At 40.9% G+C, this 26030-nt stretch overlaps 2 protein-coding genes across 14 annotated transcripts in view; both read right to left on the reverse strand.

Moving 5' to 3' along the window:
- Positions 1 to 3883: 3883 nt before the first annotated feature.
- LOC137590428 (RNA-binding protein 4.1-like) lies at positions 3884 to 7172 on the reverse strand. Of its 2 annotated transcripts, none has more exons than XM_068308041.1 (4): positions 7061 to 7172; positions 5983 to 6412; positions 4900 to 5666; positions 3884 to 4707 (listed from the first exon to the last, which is right to left on the reverse strand). In XM_068308041.1, exons 2-3 carry the CDS (start codon positions 6392 to 6394, stop codon positions 4915 to 4917), a joined length of 1164 nt encoding a protein of 387 aa, XP_068164142.1. In that variant the 5' UTR covers positions 6395 to 6412; positions 7061 to 7172; the 3' UTR covers positions 3884 to 4707; positions 4900 to 4914. The 2 variants fall into 2 exon arrangements, with proteins under 2 accessions (XP_068164142.1, XP_068164143.1); XM_068308042.1 differs by having other exon boundaries at positions 5983 to 6459; positions 7061 to 7161.
- A 721-nt stretch (positions 7173 to 7893) lies between these two features.
- Positions 7894 to 26030, reverse strand: part of map4k2 (mitogen-activated protein kinase kinase kinase kinase 2) — a 64991-nt gene continuing 46854 nt past the window's right edge. For 3 of the 12 annotated variants that reach the window (XR_011034527.1, XR_011034528.1, XR_011034529.1), the window contains 18 exons: positions 23859 to 23897; positions 23483 to 23516; positions 22642 to 22792; positions 21822 to 21997; positions 21591 to 21632; positions 21105 to 21189; positions 20884 to 20963; positions 19507 to 19567; positions 19298 to 19421; positions 18402 to 18460; positions 18219 to 18322; positions 15297 to 15474; positions 15152 to 15220; positions 14970 to 15056; positions 14824 to 14894; positions 14671 to 14726; positions 10999 to 11205; positions 7894 to 10313 (listed from right to left, as the gene is read on the reverse strand). Coding sequence is in view for 3 of the 12 variants with exons in the window: in XM_068308659.1 (XP_068164760.1) it covers positions 10226 to 10313; positions 14671 to 14726; positions 14824 to 14894; positions 14970 to 15056; positions 15152 to 15220; positions 15297 to 15474; positions 18219 to 18322; positions 18402 to 18460; positions 19298 to 19421; positions 19507 to 19567; positions 20884 to 20963; positions 21105 to 21189; positions 21591 to 21632; positions 21822 to 21997; positions 22642 to 22792; positions 23483 to 23516; positions 23859 to 23897 (1504 nt within the window). In the remaining 9 variants the exon portion in view is untranslated. Of the gene's footprint in view, positions 10314 to 10998; positions 11440 to 14670; positions 14727 to 14823; positions 14895 to 14969; positions 15057 to 15151; positions 15221 to 15296; positions 15475 to 18218; positions 18323 to 18401; positions 18461 to 19297; positions 19422 to 19506; positions 19568 to 20883; positions 20964 to 21104; positions 21190 to 21590; positions 21633 to 21821; positions 21998 to 22641; positions 22793 to 23482; positions 23517 to 23858; positions 23898 to 26030 lie in introns of those variants that run through there. The other 9 variants (XR_011034521.1, XR_011034520.1, XR_011034526.1 and 6 more) reach the window with 6 other exon arrangements.

The raw sequence follows: 26030 nt of genomic DNA on the forward strand, positions 1-26030 counted from the left end.
AGCGTATTGACAGGTGCCAGTAGTCTGATGGGAAGATGGAAAGAATACTTTGAAGAGATGATGAACGGGGAAAATTACAGGTGCCGTGATTGGTTGGTTGCTTGATTGACAGGTTGTGGGTGAAGTTAAAAAGTGTGACAGCGTGAGGTTTTCAAGTAAGCTTATTCAAATATATTGGTGGGGAGATATCCACTGCTACAGATGTATTCACCAACTCAGAGCTGTAGCCACAAAGCTGATTGGATGGAGGTAGAGACCCACCTGTGTTTTTATCAGTATTCATGACATAGCCACATATCCAGCTGGAACTGAGGCCATCCTATAGCTTCTCCTGCAATCACTACTGCAGCCATGATTGCAACTGAACGGACAGTCTTTACACCTGTAACTTTCCTGCAGACATAGCAGCCAGTATGACCTCTCAACTGGTGGAGCTCAAGGCCCACCGCTAAATTAATGTCCAAAAACATCAGTTACCGAATTTTTTTCAGCCACAAAAGTTGACAAACCTGTAAATTTATAACTACAAACAATTACTGTATTTTCCGCACTATAAGGCGCACCTAAAAGCCTAAAATTTTCTCATAAACCTGTAGTGCGCCTTATAATCCGGTGCGTCTTATATATGGATTAATATTCATATTAATATTGGTTGAAAACATGATCGCTGAAAAAAAGCCGACAGTCTGGCCGCAGCACTCCGCCACCAGAGGAGCCCCCTCACAAGGCACTCGGGCCTACGCCCCCTAACAACGGTAGTCAAGGGGCGTCACCGAAGTCCCGGCTCTGACTGAGCTGCTCTCAGACAGTAGAGCAGACTGTAGGAGCACCGGTGATTACGTAGCTAAACATAAGGAACTTTCAACAATTCTATTAATAAAGTTTGACTGACTGACTGATCTCAGTATTTCCTAACCATTTGGCGTCGGAAATAACCCACTTTAAACTTAATTGATCTTAAAAATGCCATTGTGCTGTCATCTGGAATCTAGTGACGGTCCATTCTATTAGTCTGTGGAAACACACGGAGAAACTGGCATAAAGGTGAATGAAAGACCCTCAAAGCTGAACTTCCAGCTTTTTCTGAAATTTCAAGAGCAGAGTCACTGCTAGACAAAGGTGCCAACAGGTGTGCTGCAATTGATTTACAAATGTAGTTGATAGCTCTGGGCGGGTGGCGGAGGGGCGTATTCAGGCTTGTGTATTCTGTCTGCAGTGACGTGCCGTGAAATTCACGGCGGTGAGACACCGACGTTAAAGTCAGTTCTAGGAGTAAAACAGCGTCACATTTGACAGTAAATTAGCAGCCTGACATTAAAAACTAGTTTAAAAATTGTTTAGGACACAGCAGCAAATAGCTGCACCTCACCTCTGACTGGACTACCGATCGATCGAAACAATATCTAATTAATAAACGAAGACAAACATCGGAGCCTAAATATCTGCTTCGAACTTCAGATCAGGAAATAATCCGCTCTGTTCACACTGACTGCACTCGTAATGAATTTAACCAGTTTTTAATGTTAGGTTTTTTAATATGCGTGTTGACTTCTTTCTAAGATGGCAAAGTGATCAAGTGATCAGGTTTCCTTGATGAGGCTCAGAATGGCTTAGCGACATAACAATAGGGGCCATTCAAACGTAGTCAGGAAGTTATGAATGCAATCATGACTGCCTGAGCAGCGCGGCTCCATCTAGTGGACGGATTGCGCAACTACATTCACTGCAGTTTATCAAATAAATTTTATTTTTTATTGTGTGTGCCTTATAATCCGGTGCGCCTTATATATCAAATAAATTATGAAACCGACAAATTATTGAGGGTGTGCCTTATAGTCCAGTGCGCCTTATAGTGCGGAAAATACTGTATTTTCAAATTGACCAACTGATTAATACTGTTATCAAGGAATAACAACTGAACAAAGATAATGTCTAGAGTTACCGATGAACACAATACCTGTTATTGCTTGAATTCGATGCATCTCAATTTACATACAAGAATCAGTTCTGCAAGTTAAAATGTCAGCAGAAAAATAAAGAGAATCCTAAAAAACTCGGGATTTCCCACCAAGAATGCAATTCAATGAAGACAGAAAAGAAACTTGTCCATGAAAAAAGTTGTCCATGTTAATAATCATGATAAAAAGTTAGACTTTCAAATAAAAAATAGAAAACTTGTTAAGAGTGAACAAAAAGAAAAACAAACCCACAAAGTGAGCAAACACACCAGATAATCTATTTTTTTCTTAAAAACTAAATATTTGATTTGAAGAAACCAGACACACCTGTCCCAAAGTGAAATGTCTTTTAACTCTGTCCAATGGCTTTTGTGGATCTACAATTTGTCATCATTTATGGTTTTATGAAAGAAGTACAAACTAGTGACCCTATGCCCCTTTAGGCAGAGCAAAGAATGGTTCAATTCCAGGGATGTCAAATACATAGACTTAGCCATCGTAAGTCTGACATCATAGTTGGAGGCAGGTTTCTGGACAAAATCTTTCCTAATGCCCTTTTAGTTGAGAAGCGAGCATCAATGATTATAAGTGATCTGATTCAAAGGGATGATTGTAGATTGGGTATACCTTATCATTGCTGGAAAAAAAAAAGATTTCAATGTTTTGAATCTGCGTACCACATGGGTTTCATTTCCTGTAATAAGTGACAGAAAATATTAAACTTTTTACTTCCCACTTCAAAGTTGGGATGCAAGTCCGTCCGTTTGTTAGTTTGTCCACCAAATATCTTCGCAACCATTGCAGACAGAAAGATGAAACAAAAAGCACATTACTTGGGCAGCAATGGGGATGAAAATGAGATGACCTTGAGAAAACTAGGTCAGGGTCAAATTTCAACTTTTGTACACTTAAAATAGAAAGACTAGGGAGGAGAAGTGTAAAACTGTCAGAGCACTAGTTTTAATGTTTGACCTCTGCAAGTAGGTCAGGGTAAAATTTTGAATTCAGGGATGTCACAGGATGTTGCAGTCTCTAGCTACCTTGGTTCTAGTTAATTTTATGTATATTATATACACAAACACACACACAATTTTCCGCACTATAAGGCGCACCTAAAAGCCTTTCTCTCAATTTCTTATAATCCAATGTGCCTTATATATGAAAAAAGTATTAAAATAGACCATTCATTGAAGATGAGTTCTCAGGATGCATTTTATAATCCAGTGCACCTTATGTACGAAATTTTTTTAGGCTATTCATTGAAGGTGCGCATTATAATCCAGTGCGCCTTATAGTGCGGAAAATACTGCACACACATTTATTTATACATGTTCATTTCTGTGCGTGGAACTTTGTATTTTCTCCCCATGTCTGTGTGGGTCTCTGGTTTCCTCCCACCTCCAAAAATACGCTCTTCATGTAAACTTAGGTTGGTTCACACTTGTCCGTAGGTGTGTGTGCATGAGTGGTTGACTTGTGTGGCCCAGTGATACACTGGCAGCATGTCCAGGGAGTCTGCGAAAACAGAAGTGGCTCAGAAAATGTAAATGTGTGTGCGTGTATATATAGACAAATATATACACACACACACGCTGTGTAAGAGTCTATTATTCAAGACACTGTTTATGCTGTGTGATGAATCATGTATTTTGAACTGACTGACAAAGGAATCCTTACAGAATGTGAAGCCAGAGTTCTGCCTGATATTTTCCATTTGTCAAACTATAAGCAAACTAATTTTCCTCCAAAAAAACAAAACCAAAAACCAAAACCACCAGATACAAATGACGGGTTTTCTGTCACCTATGTTGTCTTTTGGAAAAGATTATAAAAATCTTTTTTCTTTTCATTCAACACTCCTGTTTTGGCTTCAGGCAATAACTGAATTCACAACATTTTTTGATTTCAAATGAACAGACACCTCATTCATGTTACAAAACACACAATTTTATATTTTGAAGACACATCAGAATAAAAAAAAAGAGGGGAAAAACATTTGATCATTTGTTTTAACATAAAATAGTAATTCAGTACGATTCTATATTCAAAATAAAAGAGCCAGATTATTTGCATGAATTCAGATTAATTTGAAGCTGATCTTACTCTACAGAAGGGGAAACGGTACAGTTCATATCCATCCTAAAATAAACTGATATTTTAGGAAACTTTTTGTTTCCAGCTTTGAAACAAAAAGTTTGGTTTTCATGGTTGGGGCCCCTCACATAGATGGAGATCTTTTTCAAAAAATCATTCTTCATTCATAAACTGACTCAGGTTATGTAAAATGTTGTCTCGGAGTAAAAGTACAATTAATCTGTGAACAGACACACCATGATAAAACAAAAAAAAGATACAGGATGGTTTACCCTCAACATATTAGAACAACAAATATACGTAAATGGAACACAATCACTTTTTCTACACACTTCATTTCTGAATTTGACCAATTCTTTAATGTAGGGAAAAAATATTTTGGAAAAAAAGGCATACCTAAAAACTGAACTTAAACTGTGAGGAAAGGTGATCATATTACTTACTTGTGACAAACAACACTTTTTGCTAATCATCCTTACTAAAAATAGCTTATGAATTTGACTGCAAGGATGATTCATCTATAGGCATCTCTTGTACTTCAAAAGATGCCAATACAATTTCCAATTTTTTTTATTTTTCATGAGAAATGCTTTGCAGTACATCACGCAGTCTGATGAAATCACGTAGGCTGAAGATATGACACCGAAAGGAAGTCCTGCAAGTCACAAACAGACAGAGGAAAGCGTTCTCTTTTCAGAAACAGGGCTAAGTGAACCTTCAACCTTAGAGCACACTACCACAGATCGTCACTTTAAAAAGTTTTATATCCTAGCGCCCCTTGACCAGTAACCTTTTACAGCGAAACGCCCTGGATCAAATAACGGTCAAATTTAATTAAGTTGCTCACCTTGGCACAAGAGCTTCAGTACGGGGCATAGCGTGACGCGTAATGATCCTTGGGTCGTGGAGCAGCGTAGGGGCTCCTGGAGGCCGATGCCGGAGACAGCTGCGTTCGCTCGAAGGTGTAGTCGGCTGCGGTGGGGACTGGAGGAACTCGTCGGTTTGCGTTGGGGTCAGGTGCATAGTATGCAGCAGTTGAAGTGGGAGGCATCGGCTGACGGTTATACGGATCTACACTGGAGGAGACTTTTGAGAGGGTGGGAGGGGGAGGAGGAGGGGGAGGAGGAGGAGGGGGAGGATAGGACATGCGACGGTCCTCGAAATAGCTTGAACCGTACGGACGAGCTCTGTACTTCTGATAATAGTCGACACTGCTGTAGACACGGTCGTTATTGTATACTGCAGGGGTCTCAGGATAGCCGCCCACCCCTCTGCCGCCATAGCGATCCACCAGCTCGGAGCTGTAGCCGCCGAGCCGACGTGGGGGAGGTGGCATCCCAGGTATCTGACTAGCCTGATTATACGGAGCGCCACCCATGTAATCGGCAGGAGGCGAGGCCATCCCATAGCTCCCCCTGCCATAACCTGGGGGACCGTGTGGGTTGGCCCGACCACCATGACCCCTTGAGCCATCACCGTGGTTACCATTCCGACTGACTGGACAATCTTTTGACCAGTGACCGTGTTTTCCGCAGACGTAGCAGCCGGTATGATCTCCCATTCCTGGGGCGGTGCGGAGACGACTGGTGGACAGCTGTACGCTCATCAGCTTGCCTTGTGAGGAGAGAGAAGACACGCATGAGACCGTGGGGTTTGGAAAGGCGCCCCATAAAACACGTAAAAAAGCATTTCACCGACAATTTTTGAGCGAAGCGAAATGGCCCCTTGTGCCAAGTGTAGATGATTTTATGACCGTCTATTCGCCAGTTCCGCTAGCACTGGTTTTACATGAAAGCCAAAGTTAATTATTTAAAGCTCGACTACTGTTGAAAAAATATCAGTTATTGGATGTTACTCGTCACAACCGATGACAAATAAAATCCAAATTGATATCCAAAAACAACTAGCGCTATTCTGCCCAAGAGTTCACCTTTAAAGGCCGTGTTATCCATCTTATCAATGGCTTCCATGGCATCCTCCATTCGCTCCATATGAACGAAGGCATAGTCTTTTACTATGTCACATTCCACTACGGGTCCAAACTCTTCAAACTTGGCCCGTAGAACGTCACTGTCGACCCCTTCACCCAGATTGCTAACATGCAGCTTGGTGGTTGACTTGGGCCGTCCTTTGCTCATCTCCACGTTCATGCGCCAACCGTGAAGCTGGTGCTGGTGGAGGTTCTGGATGGCCTCCTCAGCTTCAGCCCGATTGTTCATGTGTACAAACCCATAGTTTTTGACAATGTCACATTCTGAGACTTTGCCATATTTTTCAAAAAGTTCCCGCAGCTCCTCTGGTGTGGCATTGCAAGCCAGGTTGCCAATGAAGATCTTGACCATGATGAAGTTCTGTTAATCCTGGAAGGTCAGAGAAATTAAAATACAGGAATGAAGTTCTGTGTATCCTGGAAGGTTGGACAAAGTAAAATAGAGAAGTTACTTGTGTAACTAATGTTTAAGTTTTTTTATAGAGTGCAAAAACGGCAGTTTTTTATGTTGACTTCAAGTACATAAAGTATTTAAAGATAAACAACATAAGATTAAAGGGGCTTTGAAGAAAACGGTAACAAATGATATTCTTCCGGTATTGATCAATTCTGAAACACTGCAAATATGATTTCCACTTTCTCTCGTCAATCGTATCGTAGGTAAACGTTAGCCAACAAGTCACAGGGACATGATCGATCGTTAACACGTTATTAGTTTGATCGGTGTTTACTGCACAACCTTCTTGCAACTTAATTGTACGCAGAAGTTTACGAGTCTCAGTGGTTATTTATTAAATGCGGCAAACAAGGTAAACAATAAAGTTAAAGGCGTTCTGCTTTGCTAATGAAGTCCTGTGAAGTTAATACATCTGATACAACTTACTAGCTAATGTTTGTGGCTAATCCCGCCCGCAGGCTTCGACAGCACAACCACCGCAACGCCGAACCGCAGCTGACGGTTCACCGACTTACTAACGCGCATCTGAGTCGACATGACAACCAACAGTGTGTGACCTACCGTCAAAAAGATGCCGGGCTCGCAACCGATGAATGAACGGTGAAATGGCGCTTCTTCTTCCTATTCCTCTTCTTCTTCTTCTATTTCTTCTTCTTCTACTTCTACCTCTTCTTCTCTGGTTTTGTTTTGACAAACAGATTTTACAAACATTTCCGCCACCTACTGGTCGGGAATTTTTCAGCAAATGGAACTCTCCGATTTAAATTCCTTAATTTCCTCTACTAAACCCACCACCTGTCTACTAGACAAAATTTCAAGTACGCTCCTCAAAAAGATTTTACCTTTAATAAATAAACCTGTATCATCGGACTGTGATGGACTTCAGAGATCCTTTCCCTGAGGTCCACATCAGTCCCGTTTGGAGAACTGGAGGGTCATCTCCTCGGAGGTGAACGATAAATCAGCCTGCACACGGCCAACAAAAAAACACTGTACAGACAATGTGTAAAAGTAATCAACAAGAAAAGCCTGTGTGACAGAGCACCCACTACCTGGGCCAACAGGATGACGGGAAATGGACCTGACCCAGAGTGGAGACTTCTATACAAACCTCCCCTCAAGGAAAAAACAGCCGACCTCCAGTGGTGAATTTTACGCGGTGCCATTGGTTTCCAATGCTTTTATCTCTGTTTCTAACCCTGCTGTGTCCAGCCAGTGTCCCTTCTGTTCCCCTTGTGAGACAGTCTTTCATGCTTTCAGTGAGTGTGGGAGACTTGTAGTGCTCTTCACTCTTCTAACGAATGTTTTTAATTTGTTCAGTGAAAATTTTAGTATCAGGAAATTCATCTACGGTGCTGGGTACAATAGATCGAATCAGAGAAAGTGGCAGCTTTTACATTTTATTCCTGGAGAGGCAAAACTCGCAATATACGTGACCAGGAAGAGGAGAATTGAAAACAATACTGTTCAAGAAGCAGCTACTGTTTTTTGCTGTAACATCAGATGTCGCTTAAAACTAGAATTTGGTTTCTATAAATTGACAAAAGACCTGAATAACTTTAGAAACATCTGGTGTCACGAAAATTTCCAATGCAATTTAGTTGATGACCACCTCACTTTTGCAAACTTCCTGTTATAATGTACTAATTTTTATATTGTATTTCCTTGTGTTTATTGGTGTTTAGTGTTTTTGATTGTTTAGTGTTTTTGATGTTTCATCTAATGAAAAATTGTAAAATGTTCCAAATGTTCTAAATGTAATTTGCAAAAAATCTTCTTCTGAAGCACTCTAGTGCTTCATCTAATGTAAAATTGTAAAATGTTTGAATGTGATTAAAGTGTTTTTGCAAAAATAAAAAAAAATCTCCACCAGATGCAACAACAAACCTCTGGAGCAGAGCCCCGAATGTTTGTTGGATGTGATCTTTACAGTATTTGGATTAAACTCTCCTTGAAGGATGAGCTCATCACCAGAATGTTCATTGACCACGATCTTGACGGTGTCTGCCATGGTGTTTAGACAGATAAATGATACTTTATTAATCCCGGAGGAAATTGCAGACACACACTTATCCAGTTATATTGTTTCAAAGGTTTGCCATAAGTTCTACTTGAGCCACCTGACCTAGTCTCTCGTGTATCAGTTATCTATGTGTTGTGCGTGCTATGTACTTTTATGTTTAGAAAACTGCGTGTAGACATGGAATAAAGTGTTGTGCTATCAATGTTTGTGTAAGCAGATGCGTTTTGTGGTTATTTCCGTCGTTAAATAGAAATTCCCAACATCTGTTTCTTATGTTTGCCAGATGAAATTTTGACTCTTAGCATTTAGCCACATACAGTCAAACCTTGGTTTTCGAACGCTTCTGTTCTTGACCAAATTGGTTGTCGACCAGAAAATCAGAGAATTTTACGTCTCTGAACTCGACCAAAATTCAGCTCTCGACCAAACCGAAAGAAGCCGAGCGTACCTGAACGCAACTCACTCGGGAGCCAAGCAAACTTGAATGCCCAGGATGCTTCCTCTGTATCGCATTAGTGTTCAAAGTTCGATAGGATGTCTTTTATTAAAATAAAACAGTGTCTATTTCTACCCTTTTTTATTTATGGTAAACAGTATACAGTGCAGTTTATGGTGTAAAATAGTTTTTAAAAAAACCTAGAAAAAGTTGTTTTTTAGACTTGGAACGAATTGAAATTATTTATATGAATTATAATGGGAAAAATAGTTTTGGATTTCGAACAACTCGCTTTTCGAACAGCCTTCTGGAACGGATTATGTTCAAAAACCAAGGGTTGACTGTATATACATATATATATCTGAAATATCTGCTGATGTGATTGAGTATTAAGTATATGTATATTATGAAGTGTATGTATTATAATCAGATGTTAGGTATATGCCTTTGAAATAAATGCATGTCCACAAAAAAATCACAGATTACACATAAAGTAACATGAAATTTGTCCAGTAAGTCAAGTGTAAATAAGTTGTGAATAAAGGTTCTGGTGATTTTGAATTTGCATGAAAATCATGTCTTTTACAGCTTTATTTGCACAAGCCTGTTACGTGTTCACTAGATTATTATATACAACAATGGTTCTATAAATGAGTTTGAACAGAAAGCGATAATTTCCTATCTTTTACACATTCTGACTGAAAATAGTACAGGCAATAATTTTATATTTCAATTCTATCAACTTCAAGTTTGTAAAAATATTCTCATTTAAAATGCAATTCAAACAAGTTTGATAAAATAAAAGATTGGAGAAGTCGGAAAAGTGAACAAAACATTCCATAGTTAATATTTTTGAATGAAAGAGAAACCCTTAAAATTTCCAGCATTTCACATGCAAGGACAGATCATGGTTTGGTTCATTTGCAAACGACTGCATTCTGTAATTATGTTTCACACAGTGTCCCAACATCTTTACTGGTGAGTCCTTTGACTGCAATCTGGAATGGCTGCAGAATCAAATACTGTCGTTTGTTATTTAGAGTACAGTTGGGGTTCCTCGGCACACTGGCATCGTGCCCGGAGTTTGCCCCGCCTCACGCCCTAAGACAGCTGGGATAGGCTCCAGCTTCTTGTGACTACCGCGGATAAAGCGGTTCGGAAGATGAATGAATGAATGAGTACAGTTGGTGGGATCAGGAGATGCTCATCATTTCCATAAGAAGTTACCAACCAAGTGTACAGTTCTACTGAATACTAGCCATTTTGTTCAGTAACTGCTTTCATGCCCAGTTAGGATATAAAGGTTGCTCATTGCTGAGGGTTCATCTGTTGGTGTGCTCTGAAGGACGATATCCCTGTAAACAGCAAGAGAAAAACTAGATCATGAATCAAATACAATTAAAGAACCACAGGGGTGACCTAAGGCCTGTTTAGTTTATCGTATATCTTATTCTAGGATCCTGAAAAATATTTTGGATTAGCAACAAACCAAGCTGTGTTAAAAACCTTAGCATAATTTTATTGGTCAAAGGGAGTGACTGAGTCACTGACCAACAAAGCATGGTCTCAAACCAATGTCCCAGTGTATTTTCATCACATTTCACTGCTATGCAGATGACTGACATCTGTATTTTCCCATCCAGTCCAATGACCTTACTGGGTTCAGTAACCTTGAAAAATGTGTAAACTATATTTTTGTCTATATTCCCCGCCTGGAGCCTGTAGACAGTAGAGATAGTCTCCAGGAGTCCTGTGACTCGCAAGGTGGAGAAGTGACTACAAGAAAATGGATAGATGGGTGGATGGAGGGCTAACAGCCTTTTTTCCCCCTTTCTTTCATCTTCTCCTGTGAGGAGCGCATGAGGTGAGTAGAGAAACTGCTGAGTGGCTTTCCATGTTTCTTTATATCTTCAAGTTCTGTCTTTGTGTTTGTGTTCTTTGTGTATTGTTAATTGTGTTTGTCTTGAGTGTTTAACGTCGTTTATTGTCAGTTTTAGTGTTTTTTGCTGACCAGGCGTGTGCCGGTTGGCGGCCACTCACCACGAACCCACGCCATGACGGCGTGGTGGTGGGTTCGATTTCACATCGCTGACAAGGAACCACGGGATTAGAGTGGTGTCTCATTTCAGCGTGGAGGAGGTAGCACTACCGGTGGGTAATATTATCGGGTATAGTGCACTGAAGTCTGCTGGCCGGATGAACAGGGCAATCGTCATGTTCGTGGAGAAGGTAGAACAGGTAAAGCTACTGGTGGAACAAGGGATAAACGTTGGCGGACTGTTTGTACCAGTTATGCCGTTGTTGCAGCAGGCGTCTAAGATCAGGCTGTCGAACGTCCCCTGTTTCGTCAGTGATGACTTCCTGGTTAGAGAACTCTCTCGACACGGAAAAGTTGTGTTGCCAGTTACCAGAATCACGACGGGGTGTTAATCCCCGCAACTGGGGCATCTCGTGTGTTACCGCTGACAGGTTTCCATGATCCTGAACAACAGGGCGGAAGAATTTAACTACTGTTTTGTTGTTAGAGTGGACAACTATGACTACCCTTGGTACGCCACCTCCTCTTGGATGAAATGTTTTGGCTGTGGAGAGGAGGGACACATTGTTAGCGCCTGTCCGAAGCGCATCAGGGGGACCCGCCCGGTGACACGGCGGCTCCCACCGCCGCTCCGAGGCGTCCCGTTCCGGCTCCGCGGCGCCGAAGCATTGGGGACGCGGAGCAGAGTGATGCTCCGAGGGGCGAGGCTGAGAGTCAGATGCAGGTAGGAGCAGTGATAACCAGTAATATCGTGAGGGGGCGAAGTGAAGGCGGCGCCCAGCGAGTTGGGTGACTTGACGGCTGTGGTGGGTGAGAATGGTGGGCTGACAGGTGAACAGGGGGAGATTGGGAATGAAATGAGTGAGATTATGGAGGTGGTAGGTGAACCGGGTGAGAAAAGTACACTGGGTGAGACTAAGGTGGTGACAAGTGCAGTAGGTGAAAATAGGAAGGGGACTGGTGATAAAACTGAGAACGTTGAGACAGGAAACCAGGCAGGTACTGAAGATATCACAGATGAGCGTGAGTCTGAATGGATTCCTGCTTCTACTAGGCGGCGCGGTAAGCAGAAGAATGTTTTAACTGTTTCTGCCAGACGTAAAGCTGGTCGACTTGAGAGCTCACCGAGAGTTCAATACAGTAGTGACAATGATGAATGTATGTCTGATTGCAGTGACCTATCTCATACTCCAGTCACTGCCAGTCAACAGCACGATTTGTACCCTAAAAAAATGTTTAAATTGTTTTTACAACAAACTAAAGGCATTCTAGAAAAAATACAAGCTAGACTGGATTGCTGTGGCTCGGAAGACTTTTTACTCTTGGGTGGGGATTTTAACTGTACTGAGGACAGGATTTTAGTCCGTAATCATGCAGAGCCTCACCCAGCATCCCAACACACTCTGAATTGGCTGGTCTCTTCTTATGGCCCAGTGGATGTGTGGAGGAGGTTGCATCCAGACTGCTGACAGTACACTTGGTCCCACCTGACAGAAGGTAGGGTGTCTAGCCTGGCTGGATCGTTTTTACTGTTTTAAACACCATTTCAAAATTTTTAAGACTGTAATATAATGCCAGCTGCTTTTACTGATCATTCGCTGGTTTTATGTCACGTTGTGATGAGAAATATTTTACCTAGGAGTGCATACTGGCATTTTAATCAACAAGTCCAAAAGAATGGCTTTAGCCGACCTGTTGGATACTAAAGTGCAGGGTGCATATTCAAACGTGTGAGTAACTTGGACCTGGACGCTGCACTGTTTATAATGGATTCTATGTTTCTAAAGTTAAACGGTTTGCCTCCGTTTTATCATGGTGTTTTTAAGTCATGGGCCCTATTTAAAAGCAGCCCAGGAAAAAGCTCTGACTCTCTGTTCTGGTTACTGAAGGAACCACTAGTGCACGGAGCCAGGCTGGATGTCTGCAGTGGAGCCACACCTGGGCTGTCTGCAGCGCTTTGCAGAACCAGGACCATGACCCTCCAGCAGCTGGTGGACAACGCCTGGCCAGCGTTGGTGGATGCCCAGGCTGTGAGCTCCCTACTGAACATCCAGTCCATGAGGGTGGCTCAGAGGGTGCTACAACTGTGGAGGCAAAGACTCTCCGGGAAGGTGAGAAACCTCCTACTGGACTATAGTACAGGGACTGTATCGGACAGCAAAGATCCTTTCCCTGAGGTCCACATCAGTCCCCTGTTTGGAGAACTGGAGGGTCCTCTCCTCGGAGATGAACGAGAAATCAACCTGAACATGGCCAACAAAAAAATATTGTACAGACAATGTGTAAAAGTAATCAACAAGAAAGGCCTGTGTGACAGAGCACCCACTACCATTGCCAACAGGATGACGGGAAATGGACGTGACCCACAGTGGAGACTTCTATACAAACCTCCCCTCAAGAAAAAAACAGCCGACCTCCAGTGGAGAATTTTACATGGTGCCATCGGTTCCAATGCTTTATGTCTGTTTTTAACCCTGCTGTGTCCAGCCAGTGCCCCTTCTGTCCCCTTCGTGAGACAGTCTTTCATGCTTTTAGTGATTGTGGGACACTTGCAGTGCTCTTCACTCTTCTAACGAATGTTTTTAATCTGTGCAGTGAAAATTTTAGTATCAGGAAATTCATCTACGGTGCTGGGTACAATAAATCGAATCAAAGAAAGTGGCAACTTTTAAATTTAGTTGATGATAACCTCACTTTTGCAAACTTCCTGATATAATGCACTAATTTTGAAATTGTATTTCCCTTTGTTTATTGGTGTTTTGTGTTTTTGAAGTTTCATCTATGAAAAATTGTTAAATGTTTTTTTTGCACAAAATCTTCTTCTTCTGAAGCACTTTAGTGCTGTCATCTGATGTAAAATTGTAAAATGTTTGAATGTGATTAAAGTGTTTTTGCAAAAAAACAAAAAAAAACAACTTTCTTTCTTTCCTTCTTTTCCCCTAGGATGCACTAGGGGAGACAAAACCAGAAGTAAATGGGGGAGAGAGAAAGATACTCTATGCAGCCATGCTACTTTACAGAGGTTCTATCCACATACAACACAGCTAGGCCGCTCTGATCCACTGATTGGGGACTGGTAGTGGTCCAACTTTTCCATCGTATACATTCCTGTGATACATCTTTCAGTGGCTGCACAAATGCCCTGGTAATATGAAAGCAGCTGAATCTATCATCTCCTTCAAAAAGTTCCTTGAGACCCACTTTTCAAATGATTCTTGAACATGTACTGTTTGTCTGTTTGTATGAATGAATAGTCTGCTAACAACACATTAGGAAGTCAGACTGGCTCTGACGCTATCTGAGTCTGCATATACATTTTCATACAGAATCGATAAGAAATTATGTTGAATAATTTAGAGAACCACAAACACCCTTACCAAAATCATTCAACTGATAAATTAACAATGTCTAAAAGTATAGCGCATTGGATTGCATGTAATCAGAAATTTGTGATCTACTGTTCCATGTGAACTATCAAGACCTCCTAGATGCTACTGGACATGATTACTGTACTGTCCCCAGAGGGAAGACAGTATTTTACCTGTTACGCAATGTAATACACTTCAATTATTCAATAGTTAATGAATTCTAGTTTATTTCTATTTTTTTTATATCATGCTCCTATCACTGTTGTGATAGGAGTTGCTGTTGTGATCTGAGTTGCTGTTTCATACCTGTTTGTTCCCAAAATTCTGAATATTCGACTCTTGTCTGTAATTTCTTGTGTAACCTGAAGAAAAAGTTTAACTTAATCCTTCATGTGTACAGTGCAAGTATGAATTAAAATGAATAACAAAAACATGAGCACAAACATTAGAGTTTATTACCTCATTTGAATAAAAACTCCTCCCCTTAAGCCCATGCTTCCAGAAAGCCAGCACACTATCCTGTAAGCAGACTATTAGAAAAAAAAATATTACTCAACTTATAACAGGAACATCAAGTCTCATTCACTAGGGTTTCATGTCTCTACCTAAAGTTTCAATGGGGAAGTCAAAGACCATTTCAGCAGCCAGCTCTTTTGACAGACATCCCTGTAGGTCCACAACCTTAATGGTTTCTGTCCAATGAGCAACAATTGAGATAAAGGTTATTAGAAAACATTAAAAGAAGTCTACCAGAGAGAATTGGAGGGAAGAGTTGGACATGACTTACTTTCTAATGCAATGAGGATAGTGCCTTTGTCCAACTGCGTTACCTGTGTGGTCGTGAGTGCTCCATTACCTGTTGAGGAAGAGACAAAATTTAGTTGAAACTCAAATCTCAACTCAAAATAGGTCCATAAATCCATCCATTCTACCTGGTGCAGATACAGGCTTGCTGCTCAGCTCTATTAGATCAAATCTTAGCTGTTGGCTGTTCGAGGCTACCCCGCCATTGCAGTCTCTCACTCCAACACACAGCTGAGGAAACTCGTCGGTCACCAACACCAGCAGCTCAAATATTGGCAGAGACTCTGGTAACTTGATGGTGATGTGCTGAAAGTCAGTAAACAAGACGGAGCAAATGTTTTACCACAAGGTTTGTTCAAATATATTACTACTAATTGCATTATTGCTGTGAGTTAGGACAACACAAATGTACTTTAAGTCCACCACAAATTCAACTTAAATACAAGTTGTCCAGTGTGATCACCTCTAAGTTAAAAATGTAAGCACATAGTCTGGCAGAGGAAGCTTAAATGTCTGCCCCTTGATCATTGTGTCATGTTAGTCTACAGGGGCAGCTCACTCAGGTATTACCATTACCTGTGCAACGACATTCCCTATAATGAAGATACCAGCAGTCATATTATGGAAACTGACAATGACTTTAAATACAGATGAAGCAGGATATTATATTCATATTTTTTGCTGTCGCAATTATATACAGAGGCTAATCAATGACATTGTTCTAGTGACAGGTATGTGAAGTTTACTCTTTCTCCCATGAATCCCTCTTCCCGAGCAGCTTCAGTCAAGCTACAACATTGATTTGCAGTTTTTCTCGATTGCTTACACACATTTTCTGAAAGCATGCTTCATACTCTCGGAACTCTACACACAAATCCAAAAACACACACATAATGGTCAAAACCTCTCACTTCTCCTGCAAAATGAAGCTTGACTTTCAAAACACTGAACACTGATGTGCTCAGTGTTCAAATGGTTCTTATAAATATCTACTCATTTGATGATTTGTGTTTGTCATTTGATAACAAAACACCATTTTGAGAAGAGATAACATTGTTTTGAAAGTAAAGCTTCATTTTGCAGGAGAAGTGAGAGGATTTGACCATTGTGCGTGTGTTTTTGGATTTGTGTGTAGAGTTCTGAGAGTATGAAGCATGCTTTCAGAAAATGTGTGTAAGAAATCAAGAATGACTGTAAATGGGCCTGGCATGAAAGCAATTAAACCTGTCCGATAATTTTCTGGTTGGTTTAACAGCTGAGGGCATCGTTAGTCACTTTCAGCTGTATTGGTGTTCATGGAATTAACAACAGGTCTACTACAGTGGTAACAATTAGAAAACCCTCAAAACAGGACTGGTTTCACATATGCAGTCATCTCAAGTTTCTCCCTCTTGAATTTTTTTGTCTGGTTTTCCACTCATGTTGGTTTTGGCTTGAGTAATTATCTCTATTGGCAGAATGAGGCGATTAACCCTACAGAAGTTGCACAGGTTGTCCAACTTCTCCAGGATGGCACATCCACACATGCTGCAGCAAGAAGGTTTAATGTGTCTCCCAGCACAATCTCCAGAGCATGGAGGAGATTTCAGGGGACTGGTAGTTATTCTCGGAGAGCTGGACAGGGCCGTAGAAGGTCTTCAACCCATCAGCAGGGCCTGCTCCTTTGTGCAAGGCGGAACAGATTGAGCACTGCTCGTGCCCCACAGAATGACCTCCAGAGGGCGACTGGTGTGAATGTCTCTACCCAAACAATCAGGAACATACTTCATGAAGTTGGCCTGAGGGCCCAACTTCCTGCAGTGGGCCCTGTGCTCACTTTCCAGCACCACGGAGCTGGACTGGCATTTGCTCAAGAACACCAGAATTGGCAAGTCTGCCACTGGCACCCTGTACTTTTCACAGACGAGAGCAGGTTCACCCTGAGCACCTGTGATAGACGTGAAAGAGTCTGGAGAAGACAAGGGGACTGTTATGCTGCCTGCAATGTTTTTCAACAGGACAGGTTTGGTGGTGGGTCAGTGATGGTCTGGGGAGGCATATCCATGGAGGGACACACAGACCTCTACGTCTAAGAAATGGTGCTCTGACTGCCATAAGGTATCGAGATGAAATCCTTGAACCCATTGTCAGACCCTTCGCCGGTGCAGAAGGTCCTGGTTTCCTCCTAATGCACGACAATGCCAGGCCTCATGTGGCAAGAGTATGTAGGCAGTACCTGGAGGATGAAGGAACTGAAACAATTGAATGGCATTCACAATCCCCTGACTTGAACCCAATAGAACATCTGTGGGACATTATGTTTAGGTCCATTAGGCGTTGCCAGGTTTCTCCTCAGACTGTACAACAGCTCAGGGATGCCCTCATACAGATCTGGGAGGAAATTCCACAAGACACCATCCGTCGTCTCATTAGGGGCATGCTGCGACATCGTCAAGCATGCATACAAGCTCGTGGGGGCCACACAAGATACTGAAAAGCATTTAGAGTTGCAGAAATTAAGTTTTTGGAAAAATAGACTAGCCGGCCACATCTTCATTTCACTCTGATTTTATGGTGTCTACACAAATAAGCCCTCTGTAGGCTGAAAACTTTTATTTCCATTAAAAGACTTGGCATCCTTTTGTTCCTAAGACATTGCCCTGTCGTTATTTGTAGAGATATCCAACTTCATATTGAGATCTGATGGATCTAATAATAATAATAATAATAATACAGTAATAATAATATTGATTTGCTGTGGCGAATCAATTGTTCATCGTAGCTGTGGTAAACAAACAGCTCCCACACCTTTAAACAAAACATTTTCATGACCAGTCTACTATGTGTTTGAGGGACATTTTCTGTAAAATAAATTTTACTCACCATTTTATTCACCATTGTAGTACAGTTTTTACACTAATTTAGACAACTACAATTCATCAGCCCCTCAAAAATTCCTGACCTGAATTAATAAATCAGAAATGTGGACATGGACAGAAAAATATAAAGAACAACATCTAACTAAAAAACATTTTAAGCTTAGTTAACGTCATGAATATGTTAGTACAAACCTTAAGACGCATGAACTTCTGCAGAGGCTCGTACCACAAGAGTAGAGCCAGGCCAGAGGGAACCGCTCCACATAGAAACGTACTGTCTGTATAAGGATTTGTGGCTGAGGAAAAGAAAGACATAGTTTGTTGTTCATAAATGAACAAACCAAACACGGAAAGAAAATTCCATTCATCTCTTACCAACACTACATCTTCTACAGCCTTTAGTGTCTACGATCTTCACAGATATGCCGAATTTTCTATGGATTGAGAGAGAAATGAAAGTTATGCTTCTGAGTGAAGATACTGTCTCTCCACACAGCTACATGTTCCATTTGTGTGGGGAATCATCCACAGCCGATAGTTGACATAGATAGTTCTGGAGGAACTCAGGTCAGATGCTCTGACTCATGCATTCATATTGGTGAGGATCTTCATTCTGTCTTGAGGTGGAGAGGTAATCGCTTCCATTTTCCCCCTGCTTGAGGGGACAAGCGAAAAAAATGTAAACAATTCTACCAACTCTATGTATTCTGTCTATTTTCGATTGTTATTAGTGTTCCAGTCTGTAAACTTTATAAGCTAGAGCCAAATCCTCCTCCTGAGCTTTTCTCACATTCAGTCTCCTCAGCTCAGCAAACTCCATGCTTCTCCATAGTAGTTACTATGATTACCCCATCCAATTATAATAGTAATTAATTATTATTTTCATTCTGTCTTTTTTTAAATCAATATGAACTGCAAAAATGTCTACCTTCATTCAGACTATGTCAGACATAGAATTCAGCACAAAGTTGTGTGTGAGAGAACCCATGAACCCATGACCCCTAACTTCAGACATGAGGCTTAAGAGGAGACAATTATGGCCATCTTGTCTTCAAAATTATGAATAAATGAATGTTGGAGTATTGCAGCTAAATATATGACAGTAATATAACATCTTGTAAAAAGTCACAGACTTAATGCTGGATTTCCCAAGTGGTGAACAGAAATTACATTTATTCATTTATTGAAGGTCATCAGGCTTGTTTTCCACAAAGCCTAGTTGCTGTAAAGCTGTAATGAGGTCCGACAGACGACATGATTTCCTGTCCTACCTGGGTTTGATCCTTTCCGTGAAGCGGTTGGTGCCGAGGGAAAGACTGCTGTGTTTTTTTTGCATATGTCCTCTCTGTTCAAACAGAGCTGTCAAATCATGGGAATAAAGCTGGGAGGACTTCCCTAGCAGAAAGGACAGTTTCTTACAGCGGGATAACAAACACAACACTGCTCCCTCCCAAAGTCCATATATGAAGAGATTTGTTACCTGATACTGACATCAGCACATTGTTCATGACATACAGCCACGTACATCGCTGAGGCAGCAGCTATGGAAAGCAGGAACCACATGATGAAAAGAGAAAAATGCCGGAACTCACTCAATGGATCATCTTAGAATACAATTTTAATGAAACCTGATGGGACGGCTGGGAATAAGAGTGAGAAGAACTCACTGATCAGAACATTTTCATTGACATTTCTTCTCACGTTTTTGGCCATTACAAGTTAAAGGCGTTATAGGGCATGCCCCAAAAAGGAAAAGCTGAATTTTGGACTAGATCCAGAATAAGAGGAGAACATGTGACTTTTTATACATCAATCTGAATATACTCAAGTCCTGTTGGAAATTAGATTCACTAAAAGAAATTCAAAGTGATTTCCATTAGCATGAGGATGCTTAGATAATGTCAGAATTTTCTGTTTTGGGAACTGTGTCATTAAAAATCTGAAACAGTGGCAAAGAACAACTTTAGCAGACCCTAGATATACATAATGCTCTATTCGTTTGTCAGTTTGTGAGCACAGCCAGTATTACAGCCAGTATTCCCCAACAAGAGGCTCTATAGGGAATTATTAGACTCTTCCAATTCTACAAAACAGTGCTGGACAGGATTCTCATTGGTCTGGACCAGAGTTGGTCCTCCTGCATCAGAGGCTTCTCTGTCAACTAGAGCTTCTTCTCTCATGAACTAAATTGGTGTTAAGTATATGAAGATTTTTTAGCTCCCACAAAGGGTCCAAAGATGAAGCACCACTTATAATAATAATCAATCAATAAGATCTATCATGGCTGTCCTCTCAATCATAGTCCTTTGGGTTTTGTCATTCTCCCAGTAGTGACTCTAGACCAGTGGTCTCCAACCTTTTCTGCTCCACAGACCGGCCTTTAAGGTGTGGTGGATAAATACAACAAAATAAAATGATATGACCAACATTAAAAAATAATGATAAACATGAATCTAATGTGTATCAACTTGTCCTCATAACATTGTGCTGTTTGTTCATTGTTTGTTGTGCTAGCTTGAGGCATTTCAGTTTAGCAGTAATGTGTTCTGTGTTAGCAACCGTGCGGCCCCTTTAAGAAGGTAGTCATGTGACTGAGGCAAGCATCCTGACAAGGGTCAAGAGTGACTTATAGGCAGATGTGGAGGAGAGAATCCACTTATTTAAAACAAAACATCATTCAGAATTAGATCATGAATAAAACAGAAATAATAGACGTTCTGGATTCTTTCAATGTGACCCGGTACCGATTGACCCACCGACTGGTACCGGTCGGTGTTCTACATCACTATTTTTATTAAAAAGTAAAATTTTCTATAATAGTGTTATGATAAAACGCTCCTAAATGACCTTTTGTTACCTTCTCTAGAACATCTTCATGGAGTTCGTTGAGGTTCAGTGTGTAGATACCCTCCTCTGCACCAAGAATAAGGTACTGGTCTAAGTAGGAAATGATTTAAAACAAAGTAATGAAAATGAGGAATTTGTCTGATTGTTGAGGTATCTCACAAGGCCGACTTCACTGTTTTAAAGCATAAATGGCAGCTGTCAGTGTTTAAGGACATGGAGTTACTGTCCTACCTCTTGTCTTAGGTAAAATCCAGGTAACGGCACAGTGGAGTTGAAGTGGACACCCGTTGAAGACTTTGGAGAAGCAGGCTCCCATCTATAGGATCAAGAAAGAAAATAAATCACCTGTGACTTGATGCTGGAGACTCATAATACCCACAAGGAAGCAGGAACAGTTTCATATGTAGAAATCAAACCCAGAGACAAAAATATATCCACTCAAGGAAACACATGGATCTTCACATCCAAAATGCAGTTCAAGTCACGCCGACCAAACGTAGATTATGTAATTAGTCATCAATCTTGTTAACAAATGTTATTAACATTCATTTTATGTGATCTGATCACATGTAAAGAGGCAAAAATGGACCTCGCCTCTTCTCCTACCTCTACACCTGACTGTCCAAATGTGACTTCACCACACAGAGAGTTGATACTACCGTTAAACAGGCTCATCAATGTTTTGGTACTGTTCTTCTTATACTGTAGGTCACTTACATGGACATGAGGCGTAGGTGGAAGTCCATGACGATCAGTCCTCTAAAAAGTTTCAAGGTTCACACATGATAAAAAAATTGGGAATAAATAAAAATGAATCATAAAATCATAAAATCAATCCACATCTTATTTGGTTACATGCCCTACGATCTTACAAAAAGACATTTGCTGTTTATTTAGTTAGTAAATCCCACAGGTTTAAAGAGAGCGCTCCATTTGGTGTGGACTCACAGAGTCCTCGGTTTTCTTCCTCATCTCGCTCCACTCTGGTGAAAGTGGAGACTCTCTTCTCGGGGGGGAAGCACTGGTCGTTTTGTCTTTCTCCATTAATTCACCATACCCAAGTGGCGGACATGGATCATTGCAGTGCTGTGTGATGTCTTGTGTCGCTGAGCATCTGGCCAACACTGATCACACAATGGGTTGACAGTGAGAGTGACGACAGGTTTGGACTCAACACCAAGACTTCAAACTTGACAGTGTGTGTTTATTAAATACATTTTTATAGTATTTTTATTGTAGATTCATTATAAGACAACATTTTTAGAACACTGTGTCTCCAAGTGGTTGGTCTTACAATACAAAGAACATCAGTTGTCACCTCCATCCATTTCAGTGTGATTCAACACTTAAGATTAAAACATCTTAACATCTGCTGCTGAACTGTAAACTTTGCTCTTGACCTTTTACTCATTCATTCGACTCATTCAATGCACGACTCACAACAAGCCTTTTGCTCTTACACATGAACTTCAAATACTAATGAAGCTGTAGCAAGTAACTCATCATTTTCATAATAATGTAAGGTGATGTCAGTTGTAATAAAAGCCTGAAGTTGATGGTTGTACAGAAGTGAGTTGTTACGATGAAAATAAGTGGATGAGACAGCAGTATAACAGTCTCATTTATATTGGTAAACCTGTTTATCTTTAAAGGGACAAATAGTCACCTATAGTAACACCTATAGATAGCATAGGGTAGTTGCTCTTTACACTACACAGTTTACTCCTTGGTCCAGCATAAGCCAGCTGAACGCTACCTGATGCTTTACCTGCTGTTAGACTGGAATCAGACGTAGCTGCTGTGTCGGGACCCATCGTGAAGCTTGGTCTCAGCATCAGGTCCTCTTTACCCACTATTGATGTCCTGACGGCTGGCAGCGAAGCTGTTGATGGAATGAACAACCCACTGCTTGTACTCCCCTAAAACAAACATATCACACCAACAGATTAGTATCAGAAGAGCAGGACTGTTGGTTCCGATGCTTCTCAACCTGGAATTTGTTATTGGCTGTCATGATTATTCAGTACAGTAGTCTGCTTTCTATCTTCTGTGTATAACCCTCATTATTTTTTGTCTTTCTGAAGGTGTTCTTAATGTGTGAGTCAGTGTTGGTAAATGTTAGCTTACATTTGGGACATAACATGTTTGTCATGGCCAACAACTCCTAGTGGACTAGATAAAGAAACAGATGACTGGTCATAGATCATAAAGGACATCTAGCATCAACCATGAGTTAACCCCGTCCCTACCTTCTGTTTATTTATGTATTGTACTATTTTGTAATGTTATGTCATCTAGACCTAGTTGACCGAGCTAGTCTTTATATATTCTATTGTTTTACCTATACAGTAATTCTAGTGAAGACATCTACCTGTTTTTTTCTGTGTTGTCCCAAATTTTAAAAAGACATGTTATAAATTTTGTCGTAGAAAATGTATTTTTATATTTTAATGCACAGGGTTTATCATAGCGTTTTTTGTCTTAATTGAAAAGAGTCATTGGGATATTAGATCGATTTCCGTCTCTCAAGTCCTCCTACAGACATTTTGAAGGCATACACACTCACAAACTGAAAAAATAATCAGCACAAGTCTGCAATTTTTACTCACATCAGCTGATGGTGTTCTCCTGAGACTTAACCTCCTGACAAAGACAAAGATGCAACAAAATTTTGATCAGAACCTAAAGTCAGTGCATTTGATAAGATCCATATGAAGAATCAACAGGACAATAAGCTGGACATGCTGGACGGCCACAGCAGCACAAAGGCACATCTAGAGGCAACACCACAAAAGAAGAGACACAAAGCACCACATTACTGAGACACATCCAGTTCACGAGGAAGTAGCAGGACATGGAGACTAGTTTAGGATTAACACAAACACAAACCCATCAATTATGCCAATTATGTTATTTTCAAAACAATCAGCACAGCCACTTTAAAATGGGCTACGATGAGAACTGAAGCTGGATGATGATGCCTACCTCAGCTGCAGAGCTTGCTCCACAGATTCCATCAGGCTTCTGCAACAAAAGACCTGGTATGTATTTGACCACAGGCATTAATGGCCCATAAGAAATAGGGGTAAGAAACCAGAACCCGACTCCTTACAGCGTCTGAAGTCTGACGTGAGGAAACTGAGACTGAAGCGCAGACTTCTAACATTCAAACAAAATTTTTACTCATCATTCTGATTTACAATATTTAATTCCTATGGAATTACAGTAGTATATCTTGAAGATGTCTTTAGAAAGAGTAACTAGTAAATGTGGACAAATTGGATTGAAGTTTAAGGAAGTGGCCTTATCTGTAACACCTGCAGCCACATGAGGGACCCAATCACAAGTCAGGCCTGGTACTTGTATATTCTAGACAAAAGGCAAACCTCGGTTTCCGACCACAATTCGTTCCGGAAGGCTGTTCGAATACCGATTTGTTCGAATTCCAAATATAGTATTTTCCGCTCTATAAGGCGCACTGGACTATAAGACGCACTCTTAATAATTTGTTTGTTTTATAATTTATTCCATATACAAGGCGCACACAATAAAAATAAATAAAATGTATTTTATAAACTGCATCGACTGTAGTTGCGCAATCCGTCCACTAGATAGAGCCGCGCTGCTCAGACAGTCATGATTGTATTCATGACTGCCTAGTACCTTTGAATAGCCCCAATTGTTATGTCAATAAGCCATTCTGAGCCTCATCAAGGAAATCTGATCACTTGGTCACTTTGCCATCTAAGGCCCCGTCCACACGATAACAGATATTTTAAAAACGCAACTTTTTGTTGCGTTTACGCCTTCCGTCCACACGACAACGCAGATATCCGGAACGAAAACGCAACTTTTTAAAAACACTGGCCGAGGTGGATTTTTAAAAAAACGCTGGGTCTGCGTTGTCGTGCGGACGGCGTATCCGCAACTTTTTAAAAACGGTGACATCTTGCCTGCGACGAAAACCGCGTTTACGTCATATTTATGGGCCCGTGTGTTGTCACAACAAAACACGGAGGATTCCTATTGGTTCAAATTTGACTCAATACTGCCACCACATGGTTTGGCATTCTTATAGCAGTCTTCGAAAACGCACTGCTGCGTTTACGTGTGGACCGAGATTTTTTTTAAAACGCTGTTGTGTGGACTAGGAATCATTTTCGATGTGTTTTTAAAAAGTTCCGTTTTTTAAAAAAATCCGTTATTGTGTGGACAGGGCCTTAGAAAGAAGTCAACACGCATATTAAAAAACCTGACATTAAAAACTGGTTAAATTCATTACGAGTGCAGTCAGTGCGAACAGAGCGGGTTATTTCCTGATCTGAAGTTCGAAGCAGATATTTAAGCTCCGTCGTTCGTCTTCTTTCATTAATTAAATATTGTTTCAGATCGGTAGTCCAGTCGGAGGTGAGGTGCAGCTATTTGCTGCTGTGTGTCCTAAACAATTTTTTAAACTAGTTTTTAATGTCAGGCTGCTAATTTACTGGCAAATGTGACGCTGTTTTACTCCTAGAACTGACTTTAAGGTCGGTGTCTGACCGCCGTGAATCTCACCGCACGTCGCTGCAGACAGAATACACAAGCCTGAATGCGCCCTTCCACCCCCCCAGAGCTATCAACTACATTTGTAAATCTATGCAGCACAACAGAAACGCTGTAACTCTGATCTTGAAATTTCAGAAAAGGCTGTAAGTTCAGCTTTGAGGGTCTTTCATTCATCTTTATGCCAGTTTCTCCGTGTGTTTCCACAAACTAATAGAATGGACCGTCACTAGATTCCAGATGACAGCACAATGGCATTTTTAAGACCAATTAAGTTTAAAGTGGGTTATTTCCGACGCCACATAGTTGGGAAGTACTGAGATCAGTCAGTCAGTCAAACTTCATTAAGAGAGTTGATAAAAGTTCCTTATGTTTTGCTACGTAATGACCGATGCACCCACAGGCTGGTCTGCCGTCTGAGAGCAGCTCAGTCAGAGCCGGGACTTCGGTGACGCCCCTTGACTACCGTTGTTAGGGGGCGTAGACCTTGTGAGGGAGCTCCTCTGGTGACGGAGTGCGGTATGACTGGCTGCCAGACTGCCGGCTTTTTTTCAGCGATTATGTTTTTAACCAATATTAATATTAATCCATATACAAGGCGCACTGGATTATAAG

Source organism: Antennarius striatus, chromosome 23, assembly GCF_040054535.1.
Source record: "Antennarius striatus isolate MH-2024 chromosome 23, ASM4005453v1, whole genome shotgun sequence".
Classification (NCBI taxonomy): Eukaryota; Metazoa; Chordata; class Actinopteri; order Lophiiformes; family Antennariidae; genus Antennarius; species Antennarius striatus.

What these genes read in the sequence shown, in the direction of transcription:
- LOC137590428 (XM_068308041.1), bottom strand. Translation starts at nt 6,394, where the DNA reads ATGGTCAAGATCTTCATTGGCAACCTGGCTTGCAATGCCACACCAGAG. An exon ending in GGATAACACGGCCTTTAAAG is followed by an intron (nt 5,667 to 5,982) that starts GTGAACTCTTGG and finishes TCTCCTCACAAG; the next exon opens with GCAAGCTGATGAGCGTACAG.